General features: G+C 52.0%; 2 protein-coding genes across 4 annotated transcripts in view; both read left to right on the forward strand.

Annotated features, from left to right (window-relative positions):
- The first annotated feature begins 643 nt into the window (after window positions 1-643).
- Window positions 644-1,731, forward strand: Nop10 (NOP10 ribonucleoprotein). Its single transcript, XM_042687744.1, has 2 exons — window positions 644-768; window positions 1,256-1,731. Exons 1-2 carry the CDS (start codon window positions 715-717, stop codon window positions 1,394-1,396), a joined length of 195 nt encoding a protein of 64 aa, XP_042543678.1. The 5' UTR covers window positions 644-714; the 3' UTR covers window positions 1,397-1,731.
- Window positions 1,732-5,003: 3,272 nt separating this feature from the next.
- Window positions 5,004-16,112, forward strand: part of Slc12a6 (solute carrier family 12 member 6) — a 65,395-nt gene continuing 54,286 nt past the window's right edge. For 2 of the 3 annotated variants that reach the window (XM_042687849.1, XM_042687850.1), the window contains exon 1: window positions 5,004-5,421. In XM_042687849.1, coding sequence (XP_042543783.1) covers window positions 5,151-5,421 — 271 coding nt within the window. In that variant the 5' untranslated portion in view covers window positions 5,004-5,150. The remainder of the gene's footprint in view (window positions 5,422-16,112) is intronic. The other variant, XM_042687851.1, reaches the window with a different exon arrangement.

The raw sequence follows: 16,112 nt of genomic DNA on the forward strand, positions 1-16,112 counted from the left end.
CGCAGCCCCAGGCTCGCGGCGGTTTCAGCCCCCTGGCCCGCACGCGTCCCGCGTCCTCGCCGCCACGCGCGGCAGTGACGGCCCGTGGGCCGGGCCCTGGATTCCCGGGACCTCGTGTGCTCCGGGCCTCTGCGCCGTGGGTGCGGGCCCAGCTGGCCTCGAGGCCCCGGAGCCCGGTACTCACCCCGGGAGAGGGCCGAGCCCGGCCTGGGCGCGGGCGCTCGGGCGCGGGGCTCCCAGCACCGCCGTACCCAGCGTGCTCTCCGCGCGCCAATATTTTGAACCCGGGCGGGGGGACCGGATGTAAAAGTGGGGGGAGGAGGAAAACCTTCGCCCTTCCCTCGCGAGGGCGGCACGGGGTGCAAATCCCGCCGCAGCGGACCCCCTGGGGTGTGTGTGCGGCGAGAGTGCACCGGACGGCAGGCCCCACCGCCCGACGCCCACCCCGGCCCCCACCGCGCGGCAGAGCCCGGCACCCAGGCCCCACGTCGGGGGTCCTGCAGGGGTGCGAGGTCGCGGCGGGGCCTCCGGCCACGGCCCGCACGCGGCGCCCCCTTCTGGCCATCTGAACAGGAGGCGGCCCGGACTACATTTCCCGGCGTGCCCCGGGGCATCTGCGGTCCGTACCGGAAGGAAGCCGGCCGCACGGTCGGGGGCGGGCGCTGTAGCGCGCTCGACGGCCGCGGCCTTCATCGCTCCCGCCTGAGCGCAGCCATGTTTCTCCAGTATTACCTCAACGACGAGGGCGACCGGGTCTACACGCTGAAGGTGAGGCCCGGCCCGGGGCGAGGGGCTGGGGGGCCACGCAGACCTCGGGGTGGTCTGGTGGGGTGCGGGGCCGACGCGGGGCCCACCCCGTCCTCCCGGGACCCGCCCGCCGTCCACGGGACCCCGTCCTCCCCGGGACCCCGCCCGCCGTCCCCGGGACCCCGCCCGCCGTCCCCGGGACCCTGTCCTCCCCGGGACCCCGCCCTCCGCCGTCCCCGGGACCCCGTCCTCCCCGGGACCCCGCCCTCCCCGGGACCCCGTCCTCCCCGGGACCCCGCCCTCCGCCGTCCCCGGGACCCCGCCCTCCGCCGTCCCCGGGACCCCGTCCTCCCCGGGACCCCGCCCTCCGCCGTCCCCGGGACCCCGCCCTCCGCCGTCCCCGGGACCCCGCCCTCCGCCGTCCCCGGGACCCCGTCCTCCTCGGGACCCCGACCCCCCCCCCCCCCCCCAGCCACCCGGACTGAGGTCGTCCCCTCCTCCGGAGCAGAAGTTCGACCCCGCGGGACAGCAGACCTGCTCGGCGCACCCCGCCCGCTTCTCCCCGGATGACAAGTACTCGAGACACCGCATCACCGTCAAGAGACGCTTCAAGGTGCTCATGACCCAGCAGCCGCGCCCGGTCCTCTGAGGGCCCGCCGCTCCCCTCTTCTGCCCGCCACCCGCTGCCGCCGTCGGCCCCCGCGGAGACGACTCCATCCTTGCCTCGGAGCCTGTTGCTGACGGCAGTCCCGTCCACGTGTTTGAATTACTTACTGCCAGGTTATTAAAAACAACATGATGTGCAAGAGTGCCTTTGGGTCGCGGGCGGAAGCTACCTGGGGGGCACCGGTGTGAGCCCCGAAGCTGCTGGGGACTGAGTCACCCCTGAGAAGTGCCCCCCACAGTGCTTGCTCCCCTTTCGTTTTTATGTCAAGGTGATGTACTGAGGGTGACAGTTGCATAAATAAGGCAGTAAGTACATCATTTCTTGTCAAACTTGTTACTCCTTCTTCCCCTCTCAATAACATTTTGGCTGAAAGTGGAAGAGTTGCTCAAAAGATAGTAGCAGATGTGTTGTACAAGGAAGGCCAGTGATTTTTTTCCCCCCACACCCATCCTGGGGCTTAATCTCGGCCTGGGTACTATCTTTGAGCTTCATTTGTTCAAAGGTAAGACTCTTACCTCTTGAGCCACAGCGCCACCTCCTGCTTTTTCTGAATAGTCTCAGACTTTGTGGTCCAGGCTGGCCTCAAACCACAATCCTTAGATCTCAGCTTCCTAAGTACCTAGGATTATCAGTCAGTGTGAGTCACCAACAGAAGGCAATGAATTTTGACAAAGTTGCTCAGCTTAGTTTCACTTTTTTTTTGTGGGTCATGAGGCCTGAACTCTGGGCCTAGGCGCTGTCCCTCAGCTCTTCAACTCAAGGCTAGCGCTCTACCACTTGAGCCACAGCGCCACTTCCGGCTTTTTTCTTTTTGCTTATGTGGTGCTTGAGGAATCGAACCCAGGGCCTCATGCATGCAAGGCAAGCGCTCTAACACTGAGCCACCTTCCCAGCCTCCAAAGGACTGTTATTTATTTATTTTAAATTTTTGTCAGTCGTGAGGCCTGAACTCTGGGCCTGGGCGCTGTCCCTCAGCTCTTCAGCTCAAGGCTAGCGCTCTACTACTTGAGCCTCAGCCCCACTTCCAGCTTTTTCTGCTTATGTGGTGCAGAGCCTCATGAATGCAAGGCAAGCGCTCTACCACTGAGCCACCTTCCCAGCCCCCCAGGCTGTTTTTAAACTGAGATTCTCAGATCTCAGCCTCCTGAGTAGCTAGATTATAGGTGTAACCACCAGTGCCCAGCGAGAAATGATTTTTTTTTTTTTGTCAGTCTTGGGGCTTGAACTCTGGGCTTGGGCGCTGTGCTTGTGCTTGTCGTTCAAGGCAAGCGCTCTTCCGCCTGAGTCACAGCGCTACTTCCGGTTTTCTAGTGGTTTTTATTGGAGATAAGAGTCTCACGGATTTTCCTGCCTGGGCTGGCTTTGAACTGCGATCTTCAGATCTCAGCCTCCTGAGTGGCTAGGATTACAGGCGTGAGCCACTGGCGCCCGGCTTGTGATAAATGATTTTTTAATCCAGTTACTTAACATTGGATAGGTAAAATATATATTCGCATTAAAAAAATATCCTTTTTGGGCTTGAGTTCATGGCTCAGTAGTTTGCTTTTTCTTGTTATGGTAATCAACTCATAATTTCCCAAGCATCTGATTCCTGGCCTTAGAGTTTAATGTTGCTTTGAGGGAATCATTCTGCAGTCTTGTAGAATAACCAGGCAAAAGTCAGAAGAGTTGGGAAGGGGGCTGGGGAGGACCTTGAATTTACCAGTAACACTCACTGGGTTTTCAGTATTTTATGAAAGAATTTAAGGAATTAATTTTATCCTACTTTAAGGGGTTAAACATGTTAGAAGGCCTGTAAATAGAGGATCTGCTATCAAAGTGTTTTTTTGTTTTTGTTTTTCGTTTTTGCTCTTTTTTGAAGTGCTAGAGTTGGAAACCAAGGCCTGACTACAGGCAAGGCAATGTATACCACTGCTGTGAATCTAGCATGGAAGTGTCTTACTACCAAAGTTAGTAAATGAACTTTGGTCTCCCAAGGCATTATATGCGAGACACACACTAGTGCTTTGAGATAAAACTCCAAGAGGGGCATCAGTGACTCATGAGAGTAATCTTAGCTTCTGAAGGAGGCTGTGATGTGAGGATCACAGTTCAAAGCCAGCCCAGGCAGGAAAGTCAGTGACCACCAGAAAACTGGTACTGTGGCTTAAAATGGTAGAGCGGTAAAAGAGCTTGGGACGGGGCAGGCCCTGAGTTCAAGCCCCACATCCGACAATAAATAAAGGAAACCCTGCAGCTCAGGGCCGGGCCGGGGAAGGCCCCGGGCAGAAGAGTCCGGCGTGTAGACGGTTCCGGCTGGTTTATGTAAGTACCCTGGGCCGGGGACAGCAGGAGCACTGGCGGTAAAGGTCCCAGGATGGGCCGGAGGGGGCCGGTTTATACCGGGAATCCTTGCCGTAGGCTGAGACCTAGAGGAGCTCAAGTTAAGGCCCGCGCTGGACATTCCATTGCCAAAGTAGCAAAAAGCTGGCTGGCAGGGCGCCTCGGGAAGGCGCCGGCCGGGGCAGTGCCCGGGCGGCCCGGGTCCCAGTGCTCGGCACCGCTACGCAGAGACGGCCCGCGGGCAGCGCCCAGGACCGAGGACGCGCACAGCTGCCCGGCCCAAGGAAGGCCGCCGGAGCGGGGCCGGGGCCGGGGCCGGGGCCGAGCTGATCCTCCGCGGCGGGGCTCCCCGGCCCGAGCGGCTTCTCTCAGCTAGACCCAGAGGCGGAGGAGGAAGAGGGAGGGGCGTGGAAGTGGGGCACGTCTGCAGGAGGACGGGTTCTGTGGACGCATGCGCGGCTGCGGAGCCCCGCCCCTGCCCGGCGCCCGCGGGACCGCTCCTCCCGCGAGCCCCCGGGGCGGACTACAACTTCCGTCGTGCACAGCGGCGCGCGGTCCCCAGGCTGCAGAGGCGGGGCGGGGCTGTGGCGCCCGCGGGCCGAGTCGCCCTCCGCTCCCTCCCTGGCTTCCCGGGACAGCTGACCTCGAATGAGGAACAAGCGGGGCGGGAGGAGGGCGGCGGCGGCGCGGGCGCGGGGCGCCGGGCCCGAGGAGAGGGGCGGCGAGGTCACGTAACGGGCCCCGGCGTTGGCTGGGGCGGGGCGCCTGCGGCCGCCGAGCGCTTCTGCGCGCCGGGCCGGCTCCGGAACGGCTAGCGGCTCGTAAACAACAGCTGCGCGCGCACCGCCTCTCCCGCACCTCGCCGGCGCCGCCGCCCCCGCGCCCGCCCGCCCCGGCCCGCGGGCCCGGGAGCCGTCGGAGGTGTCGGGGCCCCCGGAGCCGGCGTCCAGCTCCGCAGCCCCGGCGTCCGCTCGCGGCCCGGCCTCCGCGGCTCCCCGGGATGCGCGCGCTCCTGGCGCGGCGGACGCCGGTGGATCGCCGCGCTCGCAGCCCGCGGGCGGCCCCGCGCACCCCGCCCCGCCGCAGCCGCGGGCTGCGCGCCCGGCTCCCGGCGGGGGCCCGACGCGCGCCCTGCGGCCGTCGGACCCGCGCGCGCCCCGTCTGCTAGGCCGGGCCAGGCCGGACCCCCGCCCGCGGACGCAGAAAGGCCGCCCCGCCGGGAGGCCATGGCCCGCGCCCGCGCGCCCCGCTAGCTCGGTCTCCGTGCTGAAGGAGGGAAGGGCGCGGGCCGGCCCGGCACCGCGGCCTGGAGCCGGCGCCCTGCGGGAGCGAGCGTCCTGTTGCGATCGAAAGCTCGAGTCGGAGGGAGATTTCTGCGAGACTTTCCCTCTGTCCCGGCAGAAAGGCGAAGAGAATGCACCCTCCTGAGAGCACCGCCAAAATGTCTTCGGTCCGGTTCATGGTGACACCGACCAGGATCGATGACATCCCGGGCTTGTCGGACACCAGCCCGGACCTCAGCTCGCGCTCCAGCTCCCGCGTGAGGTTCAGCTCCCGGGAGAGCGTGCCCGAGACCAGCCGCAGCGAGCCCGTGAGCGACCTGTCCGGGCTCACCACCTCGCTGGCCACCGTCGCCCTCGACCCCGCCAGTGACCGGACCTCCCACCCCCAGGACGCGGCGGAGGGTGAGTAGGCGCCGGGGTCGCTGCGCGGGCCGGGCCGGGCCGGGCGGACCGGGCGCCGGGGTCGCTGCGCGGGCCGGGCCGGGCGGGCCGCCGGGGTCGCTGTGCGGGCCGCCGGGGTCGCTGTGCGGGCCGCCGGGGTCGCTGTGCGGGCCGGGCCGGGCGGGCCGCCGGGGTCGCTGTGCGGGCCGCCGGGGTCGCTGTGCGGGCCGGGCCGGGCGGGCCGCCGGGGTCGCTGTGCGGGCCGGGCCGGGCGGGCCGCCGGGGTCGCTGTGCGGGCCGCCGGGGTCGCTGCGCGGGCCGGGCCGGGCGGGCCGCCGGGGTCGCTGCGCGGGCCGGGCCGGCTCTCGGTTGCTTCCGGTGCCCCTGCGGTCGGTACGCGGCCGGGGAGAGAGGACGTGTGCGGCAGCGAGGAAAGCGACCGTCGGCGTGGCCTCCTCGTCGGCTCCGCGCTCTGAGGAAAGGCCCGGGTGCGGCGGACCGCACGCGGCCGGCTCTCCCGCGCGGGAGCCGCGTTGAAGCCCTTGCTCGCCCCCTCAGGCTCCTTCTCTGAGATGTGCATCGCAGCGTTCTTTTGTGAAGCGTGTTGGTTTAACGGAAGCTTCGTTATGACATTTTCATACGCTTCTATACACCACGTATTGATTGGGTCTACACCCTCCTTCCCTCCGCTCCCCTCCTCCCGTGGTCTCCTTTTACATTCATGCGTCTTTCTTTGTTTCTAGATCTGGACACAAGTTATGTTTTTGTAGAGAGTGGATCAAATAGCTGAGCTCCACCCAGGGCCCGGGTGGGCCGCTCCAGTGCACTAACTGTTGAACGGAGGGCTGCGAAGAGACGGTCCGGGCTTGATCCCCACCTAAGTTCAACAATGAGGTTTAGAGGAAATGTCTTAAATATTGTGTTGAGGATTTTTATGTGGTTAAGAATGAACATATCCTAAGTTCATTAACTTTATGGAACTTTATAGCTAAAAGCAGGCATAAAAATGTTGAGAGGAAATCTGGGGAACTCTTGAGTTTTTATAGCCAGGGAGTAGCACACTGACTAGACCTTGAGCTTTCTAAAATAGCTTGCATGAGCCAGCTTGAAAGTTCTCATTTGAGTATAGGGATGAAGTGATGGAGAGAAGAAATGAGAAAGAACAGAGGTCATGGTTTGTCTCAAAGTTAAAAAGTTAGAGAATTGTTACACTAATGTTTAGTTTTATGCTACATTCTTTCTACTTTTTTTTTTTTTTGGTCCGGTCGCGGGCCTGAACTCTGGGCCTGGGCGCTGTCCCTCAGCTCTTCAGCTCAAGGCTAGCGCTCTACCACTTGAGCCACAGCGCCACTTCCGGCTTTTTGCTTATGTGGTGCTTGAGGAATCGAACCCAGGGCCTGATGCATGCAAGGCAAGCGCTCTACCACTGAGCCACCTTCCCAGCCCGCTTTCTACTTTTTAAAGAAATGAAAAAATTGTCTACAAATCTTCAAGACCTATCTGACATTGAAAACCACTGTGAAAGTGGGAGTGACTTACCATTTCACAGTCTCAAAAAATATTGTTTCTCCTAGCCTAGAGAGTTTAGGAAATCAGAATGATTTTACTTCCTTGTTTGTTTCTAATGTTTTGAAATGAGGTGGATTTGGTAAAACAGTTCTAGATCTTGACCAGTAATTTCTTCTTTTATGGAAAATTGCAAGTCACTTCCTGTTTAACTGTTTTCACTTTTTTTTTTTTTTTGGTCAGTCATGGGGCTTGAACTCTGGACCTGAGCACTGTTCCTCGGCTCTTTAGCTCAAGGCTAGCGCTCTACCACTTGAGCCACAGCACCACTTCCAGTCTTCTGGTGGTTTATTGGAGATAAGAGCTTCATGCCCTTTCCTGCCTGGGCTGGCTTTGAACCGTAATCCTCCATTTTCAGCCTCCTGAGTAGGATTACGGGCAAAAGCTACTGGCGCCCGACTTTGTTTTCAACTTTTTGACAAATCTTACCCTATGTTAAAATTGTAGTGAGGAATGAAAAACTTGTTATGTCCTCTTCCTCCAAATAAATTCTAAATTATAGTCTCATACCAGTAGGTATTTAAGCCATAAAAATAATGCAAAAAGAGTATTTAAGGGTAGGGAAGGTGGCTCAGTGGTAGAGTGCTAGCCTTGCATTCATGAGTCCCTGGATTCGATTCCTCAGCACCACATAATCAGAAAAAGCCAGAAGTGGCGCTGTGACTCAAGCAGTAGAGTCTCGCCTTGAGCTGAAGAGCTGAGGGACAGCATCCAGGCCCAAAGTTCAGGCCCCATGACTGACAAAACAAAACAAAAAAGAGTATTTAAGCTGTGAAAATAATGCAAAAACAGTATATCAGTGTTAATGTTTTATAATTATCATTAGGTAGTACATAGTTAAGTATTGTTGGATTTGCAATTTACAAGGTATAGAATTAAACTTTCATTCTTCTAAGAAGTGTATCTGTTTTGATAATGTGTTTGACTTGTAGAACAGGATCCATGTCCAGGCTGCTGTTAATTAAAGTATTCTTTACAGTCTAGAGAGGTGTAGTCTTACACGGTAGAGGTAAAAGTGGAGCTATGTCTGGTTCCCATGTATGAATCTATGTTGTTTATCAGTCCTATCAGATAGCATTTTCCTCTCTTCTTGTGTATCTAGCTTCCTACTTTTCCATTGACCTACTTTTTCCTCTTTTATTCCTTCTATATTTTTAAAAACATGCTGTTAGGCACCAGTGGCTATAATCCTAGCTACTCAGGAGGCTGAGATCTGAGGATCACGGTTTGAAGCCAGCCTGGGCAGCAACGTCCTTGAGACTCTTATCTCCAATTAATCGTGGAAAAAGCTGGAAGTGGCTCTGTGACTCAAGTGTTAGAGAGCTAGTCTTGAGCAAAAGGAGTTCAGGAACTGCCCTCAGGCCCAGAGTTCAAGCACCTAGACTGCTTTCAATCAATCAACCAGTCAGTCAACAAGTAAATGAAGAGCATCCAACAGAAATTAAACAATTAACAATATTGCTGGGTGCTGGTGGCTTACTTCTATAATCCTAGCTACTCAAGATTCTGAGATCTGAGGATTATGGATTGAATCTAGCCTGGGCAAGAAAGGCCATGAGTCTCTTCTTATCTCTAACCACCAAAAAGCCAGAAGTAGAGTTGCTCAAATGGTAGAACACTAGCCTTGAGCAAAACAGCACTATGGCTTTGAGTCAAGCCCCACTAAAAGCACACCCACAAAAAACAATAATAGTAATAATTAACAATATCATGTAATAAAGGGAAATTATTGAATGTATTAGGACAGCCACATCGGGCTGTATATTGTAAGGAGGGGAGGGAGAAAGAGAAGTTTTAAAGCCTTTATCTTAGCTTCATCTTCAAAGATTTTGGTTTATTTGTATTAGCATGTTTTAAAAGATTGCTTCAGCTGACTCAAATATGAAGCCAGATTTACCATAGTTGGGAAGGAAAGAATGATTAATTCTCCATACATGGAAAACACTCCCTCCTATGCTGGGCTGTGGACATAAGTTAACCAAATGGTTAGAGCACCGAAGACATTTTGTTAAATGTCCTGGCAAAAGAGTGTTGTGACTGCTCCATCCAGATTCCTCAGGAGGTAAATGAGGGATGCAGTCAGGCACATTCTTGATTGATATTTACATATGTTAGCAGGCCATAGTTCATTGGTCAGCAAGTGAGACTTTAAGGGCTGTTTATCTTGGCAATTGAATCTGAAACAGGCCATGGCCATTGGCAGTGAAGTTTGGATTTTAGTTCTTCTAGGAAACACACACCATTCTCCCCGGCAGGTGTCAGGAAATGGCACTAGTAGTCAGCATGGCTGTCTAGTTCCAGTCTGAGTGCAGGCCCAGGTCCTCTTTCAGGTTTGTCCTGTTTTGGGTTTACAGGGGTGGCACTAGGGAGCAATAGCCGAAGGCTATGGGGTTTCTTTGGAGAAGATGGTTAAAATGTTCTAAAATCATATTATGTTGAATGCTATACAGATCTGTGGATGCACTCACCTAGACTTTTTTATTTTTTTGCAATAGGTTTGTTTTCTATTACAACTTGGTTGAGAGCCTTTATGATGTTCTTGATGATTCTTTATATCCAAAGATGCTATTTTATGCAAACATCTGTATCTGAGATTAAAATCTTTTAATCTATTCAATAAATGTGGCATACAGATAATACATAAATATATATTGTGATTAAAGGAAGCTTTAATCAATTAAAAATAACCCAAAACAATGCGAACAATGGATGGATCTTATTTTTGATCCAATCTCCACCGCCACCACCACCACCACCACCACCACCATCTTTGTCACGGGGCTTGACCTCTGGACCTGAGTGCTAGCCCTGAGCTCTTCAGTTCAAGGCGAGCACTCTACCACTTGAGCCACAGCACCACTTCTGGTTTTCTGAGTGGTTCATTGGAGATAAGAGTCTCATGGACATTCCTGCCTGGGCTGGCTTTGAACTTCGATCTTCAAATCTCAGCCTGCTGAGTAGCTAGGATGGCAGGCCTGAGTTGCCAGTGCCCAGATGCTGTTCTTTTTTTATATTTAGAGAGATGTGTCATGTTTCCTGCCATTCTCACATCACTCATTTGCCAGTGGGAAACAGCAGAGTCTTCTAGATAAGCTAGCCCCTGCCTTTACTGCTTCCAGAGTCTTAAACGTGGGGCCTGTCAACTGCTGGATTGACGTATCCTAGAAACTGCATGTGAATGGAGTCTTGTAATACAGGGACTTTCATGACTGGTGCCTTTCAGTAAACCTAGCTGCAGGCAGAGTTGACTTACTGAAAGTTTTGTAGTCCCAAATTTAAGTATCTTGGGCTTTATGAGGTGATAGGTTTATTGAGTAAGCAGGAGCCTTTCTTCATCTACAAGCCCCTGTTTCCTAGCATAATAGGATCATTTCATATCAGTGACTCAGTAGGTTCACTTGTATCTGAACAGAGGACCACAATATACTAAATATTTCAGCAGTCTTATTTCTGCAAGTATTAGTCCTTCCTTCCTTCCTTCCTTCCTTCCTTCCTTCCTTTTCTTTCTTTCTTTCTTTCTTTCTTTCTTTCTTTCTTTCTTTCTTTCTTTCTTTCTTTCTTTCTTTCTTTCTTTCTGTCCTCTCTCTCTCTCTCTCTCTCTCTCTCTTTTTTTTTTGGTCAGTTGTGGGGCTTGAACTCTGGGCCTGGGCGCTGTCCCTCAGCTCTTTAAGCTCAAGGCGAGCACTCTACCACTTGAGCCACTGTGCCACTGGTTTTCTGGTGGTTTATTGAAGGTAAAAGTCTCACAGCCTTTCCTGCCTGAGCTGGCTTTGAACCAAGATCCTCAGCTCTCAGCCTCCTGAGTAGTTAGAATTATAGGTGGGAGCCACCAGCACCTAGCCTACTTTAGCACTCATAATGAGCTATAACATTATGCAAGAAAGTGAAATGGATTATTTTATAAAAATCCATTCATTTGATACTTTGTTAGGTTTGCCTTATAGCATCCTTTTGTAGATTTAAGGGGAAAAAAAACTTTTCAGTATCACTTGTTGAAGACGTGTTGATTACTGAGCACAGTTGTATTGTTGTTCTTCTCTGTTCCATAGTTAGTAATTAAACTTTATAATATACTGCATCTACTTGTTTAAAGAATATCAGTCTTAACCTGGTTCTGTGGCTCACATCTGTAACCCTAGCTCCTCAGGAGGCTGAGGATCATGGTTCAAAGCCAGCCCCAGCAGGAAAGTCCATGAGATTCTTACCTCCAATTTAATCACCAGAAAACCAGAAGTGGAGCTATGTCTTAAAGTGGTAGAGTGCTGGGCTGGGAAGGTGGCTCAGTGGTAGAGTGCTTGCCTTGCATACATGAGGCCCTGGGTTCGATTCCTCAGCACCACATAAAGCAAAAAGAAAAAAGCCGGAAGTGGCGCTGTGGCTCAAGTGGTAGAGCGCTAGCCTTGAGCTGAAGAGCTGAGGGATAGCGCCCAGGCCCAGAGTTCAGGCCCCACAACCAGACCCCTCCCCCAAAAAAGTGGTAGAGTGCTAGCCTTGAGCAAAAAGCTCAGGGACAGTGCCCAGACCCTGAGTTCAAGCCCCACAACCAACAAAATAAAAAATATGTTTCTTCTATGTGGGTCCCAACCGGGAAACTCAATAGAGGCATCCCGTGGCCCACAGGAAGAAGATAGATGGACTGTACTGGTACATTGACTGATTATACAGATTGTTTGTTTTTTTTTGTCAGTCGTGGGGCATGAACTCTGGGCCTGAGCGCTGTCCCTCAGCTCTTCAGCTCAAGACTAGCGCTCTACCACTTGAGCTACAGTCCCACTTCCTGTTTTTCTGGTGGTTTATTGGAGATAATAGTCTCACGGACTTTCTTGCCTGGGCTGACTTTGAACCGTGATCCTCAGATCTCAGCCTCCTGAGTGGCTAGGATTACAGGTGTGAGCCACAGGTGCCGGATTTCTATGACACTCTCATCTCCAGTTAACCACCAGAAAACTGGAAATGGCTCTGTGGCTCTAAGTGGTAGAGCACTAGCTTTGAACTAAAACAACTCAGGGACAGCACCCAGACCCAGAATTCAAACCATGGAACGGTCAAAAAAGCAATCAGCTGTAAAAAGTGAAAAATTCCATTGAACAACTAGATTTTTCAACCAATAAGTGGCAAACGGTTGAAGAGTGATGAAAGGAAAGTGTTAATAAAAACATGCAGTGCAACACAGTGTGGGTTTGGTTTACATGCTGGTGTGCACAGAACAACTGTAAACAGATACTTTTCGGATAATTAGGACTGGATACAATCACTTAAGCCCAAGCACATAAGGGCAACCTGGCAACACAGTGAGACACTGACTTAAAAACAAAAACAAAGTTGCAATAACTGGAGAAATTTTAACATGTGCTTCATATTAGGCAATATTAAGAATTATTAATGTGGGGGCTGGGAAGGTGGCTCAGTGGTAGAGCGCTTGCCTTGCATGCTCGAGGCCCTGGGTTCGATTCCTCAGCACCACATAAGCAAAAAGAAAAAGCCGGAAGTGGCGCTGTGGCTCAAGTGGTAGAGCACTAGCCTTGAGCTGAAGAGCTGAGGGACAGCGCCGGGGCCCAGAGTTCAGGCCCCATGACCGGACCCAAAAAAAAAAAAAAAAAAAAGAATTATTAATGTGTTTAGATTATGTTTGCAGCAGTGTGGTAGTGGGCACCCCTCACCTCGCATATGAAGTCTGTGCAGATAAAATGAACTCTCCCCACCTCTTTCTGGTGACTCACACCAGTAACTCTAGCTACTCCAGATCAAGTTCCTGTGGTGAAAAGCTAGCCTGAGCAGAGTTCATGTGGGACTCCTGACTCTAAAATAACCTGAAAGAACAGAGCTCAGGGTGTGGCTTAAGTACTAAAGAGTGCTAGCCTAGCAGGGCATGCAAGTTTGAGGCAAAACCCCAGGGGGAAAAAGAGATAGGCAAAACAAAGTTAACAAGAATTCATGAGGTGCGTCAAGAATTTTGTTCTATTTCTTCTTGTTATGTTTGAAACCGTGTTTTTTTTAAAGGTTGAATTGCATATTTAGGAGATAGAGGCAAAATGATCATGAATTTTGTGTTTTCTTGCGGGGGTGGAGGTGGGGGGAAGACTAGCGCCCGCTAGTTCTCAGCTTTTCCACCCATGGCTTTCTACCAAGGAGCCAGGCTTTTAGTCTGATTAATTTGAGATAGGAGTCTCAAAGGTCTGTCTGCCCAGCCTTACTTCAAGTCTTTATTCTCAGATTTCAGCCTCCTGAACAGCTAGTACTGATTACAGGTATGAGGCACCCATCCCTTGCTAAGGGGAATGTTTCTAATAGTGATGTTTAAGGGAACTTGTAGTGAACTATGTTGTGGTCTCTTATTGTCATAGATTCTCCTTTTGCCTAATAGAAACTTCCGGGCTACTGAGAACTTTATGCAGATTCTAAAGAGGTACCAGGTTTCTGGGACAGGCACCTAATGAGTTACATGTTTTAGATATACAGAGAATAACTCAGAGCTGGGTGTCGGTGGCTCACGCCTGTAATCTTAGTTACTCAGGAGGCTGAGGTATGAGGATTGTGGTTCAAAGTCAGCCCAGGCAGGAGTCCGTGAGACTCTTATCTCCAATAAACCACCAAAAAACCAGAAGTGGCACTGTGGCTCAAGTGGTAGAATGCTAGCCTTGATTTGAAGAGCTGAGGGACAGGGCCCAAGCCCAAAGTTCAAGCCCCACAATTGACCAAAAAGAAAAAAAGAAAACTGCCAGAGCTTTTTCCAGGGTAGTCTTGCCATTATATATGTATGTCTGTTCTACATTCTGCCAGCAGTCTTCTATTTTCATTTTTATTTGCTTATTTATTTTTATGCTGGTATTGAGACTTGAATTCAGGGCCTCAAGCTCTCACCTAGCTTTTTTGCTCATGGCTGGCACTTTTACTAATTGAGTCATGCCTCCTGCTGGTTAATTGAAGATGCTCTCTAAATTGGCTTCAAACCACTATCCACTATTGTCAGGTCTGGCTTTAAACTATAATCTTCAGATCTCAGGCTTCTGACGAGGTTTACTGTGTTTAGTGTTACTAATTTTTAGCCATCTCCGTGGTGGTATAGTGGTATCTCATTTTAACAATACTTTATATTTCTGGGTTGTTTTTTTTTGTTTTTGTTTTTTTTGTTCTTGCCGGTTGTGGGGTCTGAACTCTGGGCCTGGGCGCTGTCCCTCAGCTCTTCATCTCAAGGCTAGCGCTCTACCACTTGAGCCACAGTGCCACTTCTGCCTTTTTCTGTTTATGTGGTGCTGAGGAATCGAAACCAGGGCCTCATGCATGCAAGGCAAGCGCCTACCACTGAGCCACCTTCCCAGCCCTATATTTGTTTCTTAAAGCCACTATCTTTATAGTACTACTCCTGTGCATCCACACCTCTCTTTTTCTGTATTGCATTAACTTTGCTGTCAACTTTCTGTGCCCTTAAACTTTTGTCTGCCTCTAATCCTAGGAGAGAAATGCTATAAAATTGCTGATCTTTGTGGTACCAAAGCATCAAATTGGTAAATAAGTTACTCTTAACACAGATTAACAGGAATTTGTTACATTTCTGGTAACAGAGTAACATTTGATATAGGCTTATACACATAAGCTACACAGAGATTTATATACATAGAAACCATTGTTTCCATCAACTACAGAAAACTAGCCACAGTTCAGTTCTCTTCATAAAATAAATGTACAAAGTAACTGAAAATATCTGATGGTATCAAAGTACTGAGATTTGAATCCCGTATGTAATTCTGAAATCTTTGATGGCATGGTACTTCATTTAAGTTCCTGCAAATATCCTAACAATTTGAGTTACAAGTCACCAAGGGTGTTTCTTCAAGGACAAAAATAATTATGAAGGCATCTCAGGCGATGAACCTTTCTCTTTCCTGTGTAATAGCAGTCCTCCACTTTAGGTGCACAAAGGAGCCATCTGATAGAGCTCTTTAAGATCTACAGTCTAGGCTGTGTTCAGAAACAATTCAGAATATCTGAACCTGGCATCAGTAGTCTTAAACGCTCCTGAGAGGATTCCACTGAGCAGTGAAGTGTAGCCCGTGCTATTAGGAACGCTTGGATTAATTTTAGGCAGTATATATGAGCTTTCTTTGAAAGGTATTCCACATTGTCCACCCCAGCACAGGGCATTACAAGCTTTAATGTTGGGCTTCACCATTCCCCGACTCTGACTTTGGGTGGATTCTTTAGCCAACCGTTTGCGTGATGATTAACTCAGAATCGGTATTAAAGTTCCTAGTGTCTGGTGTGGGACATAAAAGCTCTGGCAGCTGCCAGTGGTGGATCAGTGTTTTGTTTTTTTGTGTTTTCCTTTTACGGTAGCACGTTATTTGTCATTAAACTTTATCTTAAAATGTCTCGTTGCATTATTAACCAATCAATAAAAATTGACCATGTCAGATCCCGTTTTTGCAGAAGTGATTGTAGAGACTGCAGCAGCAATGTCCGCGTGCTTTCTTCCTGTGGCCGTGCACACACACATTCCCGTAGGGTCCTCACGACGGCGTCGGGGGTAGATCTCACAAAACGTGTTTCCTTGGAGTCTGATGGCTGCTCTGGCCGGCGTCCCAGCAGCAGCTGATGAAGTTCCCGTGACCATTACCTTAGCCTTGCACACGGCTAAGTGTGCACGAGGAGTGACGGCAGGAGGTAGCAGCCTTGCCATCGGAGGCCACGGATCTTCCACAGACAGGTCAGATGCCCAACTTCCAGGAAAGATTTGGATTTGGGCGTTACAGAATGTTTGCTAACTAAACGGAGTAATCCTGCACTGTGGCTGGTCGGACCCCAGAGTCAGGAGACGCCGGCCTAACCGGACCGCCTGCCAGCTAACCGGCTGGCTGCCCCCTCTCCCGGCCCGGGAGCAGGCACGACGCCGTGTGAGCGGCTCTGCTGGGGAAAGTTCTGACCGCCTCTGACTGTTCCACCCGGCGGAACTGAACCACTGTTTAGGTCACCTTTCCTTTGAGGAAAGGAAGGACAGAGCTTACCGATGCTGTTTGTAGAAGGTGAAGTGTGCAGGCCCGGTGAGCGGGGTCTTACTGTGGGGGGAGTCTGGGGGCGGGGCAGTGAGGGACGGGGCTGGGGCCGGGTGCCTGTCACAGGCTCCACCCCTGGGGGCGTGTCCGGGCTCC

Source organism: Dipodomys spectabilis, unplaced genomic scaffold, assembly GCF_019054845.1.
Source record: "Dipodomys spectabilis isolate Male_0828 unplaced genomic scaffold, ASM1905484v1 ptg000108l, whole genome shotgun sequence".
Taxonomy (NCBI): Eukaryota; Metazoa; Chordata; class Mammalia; order Rodentia; family Heteromyidae; genus Dipodomys; species Dipodomys spectabilis.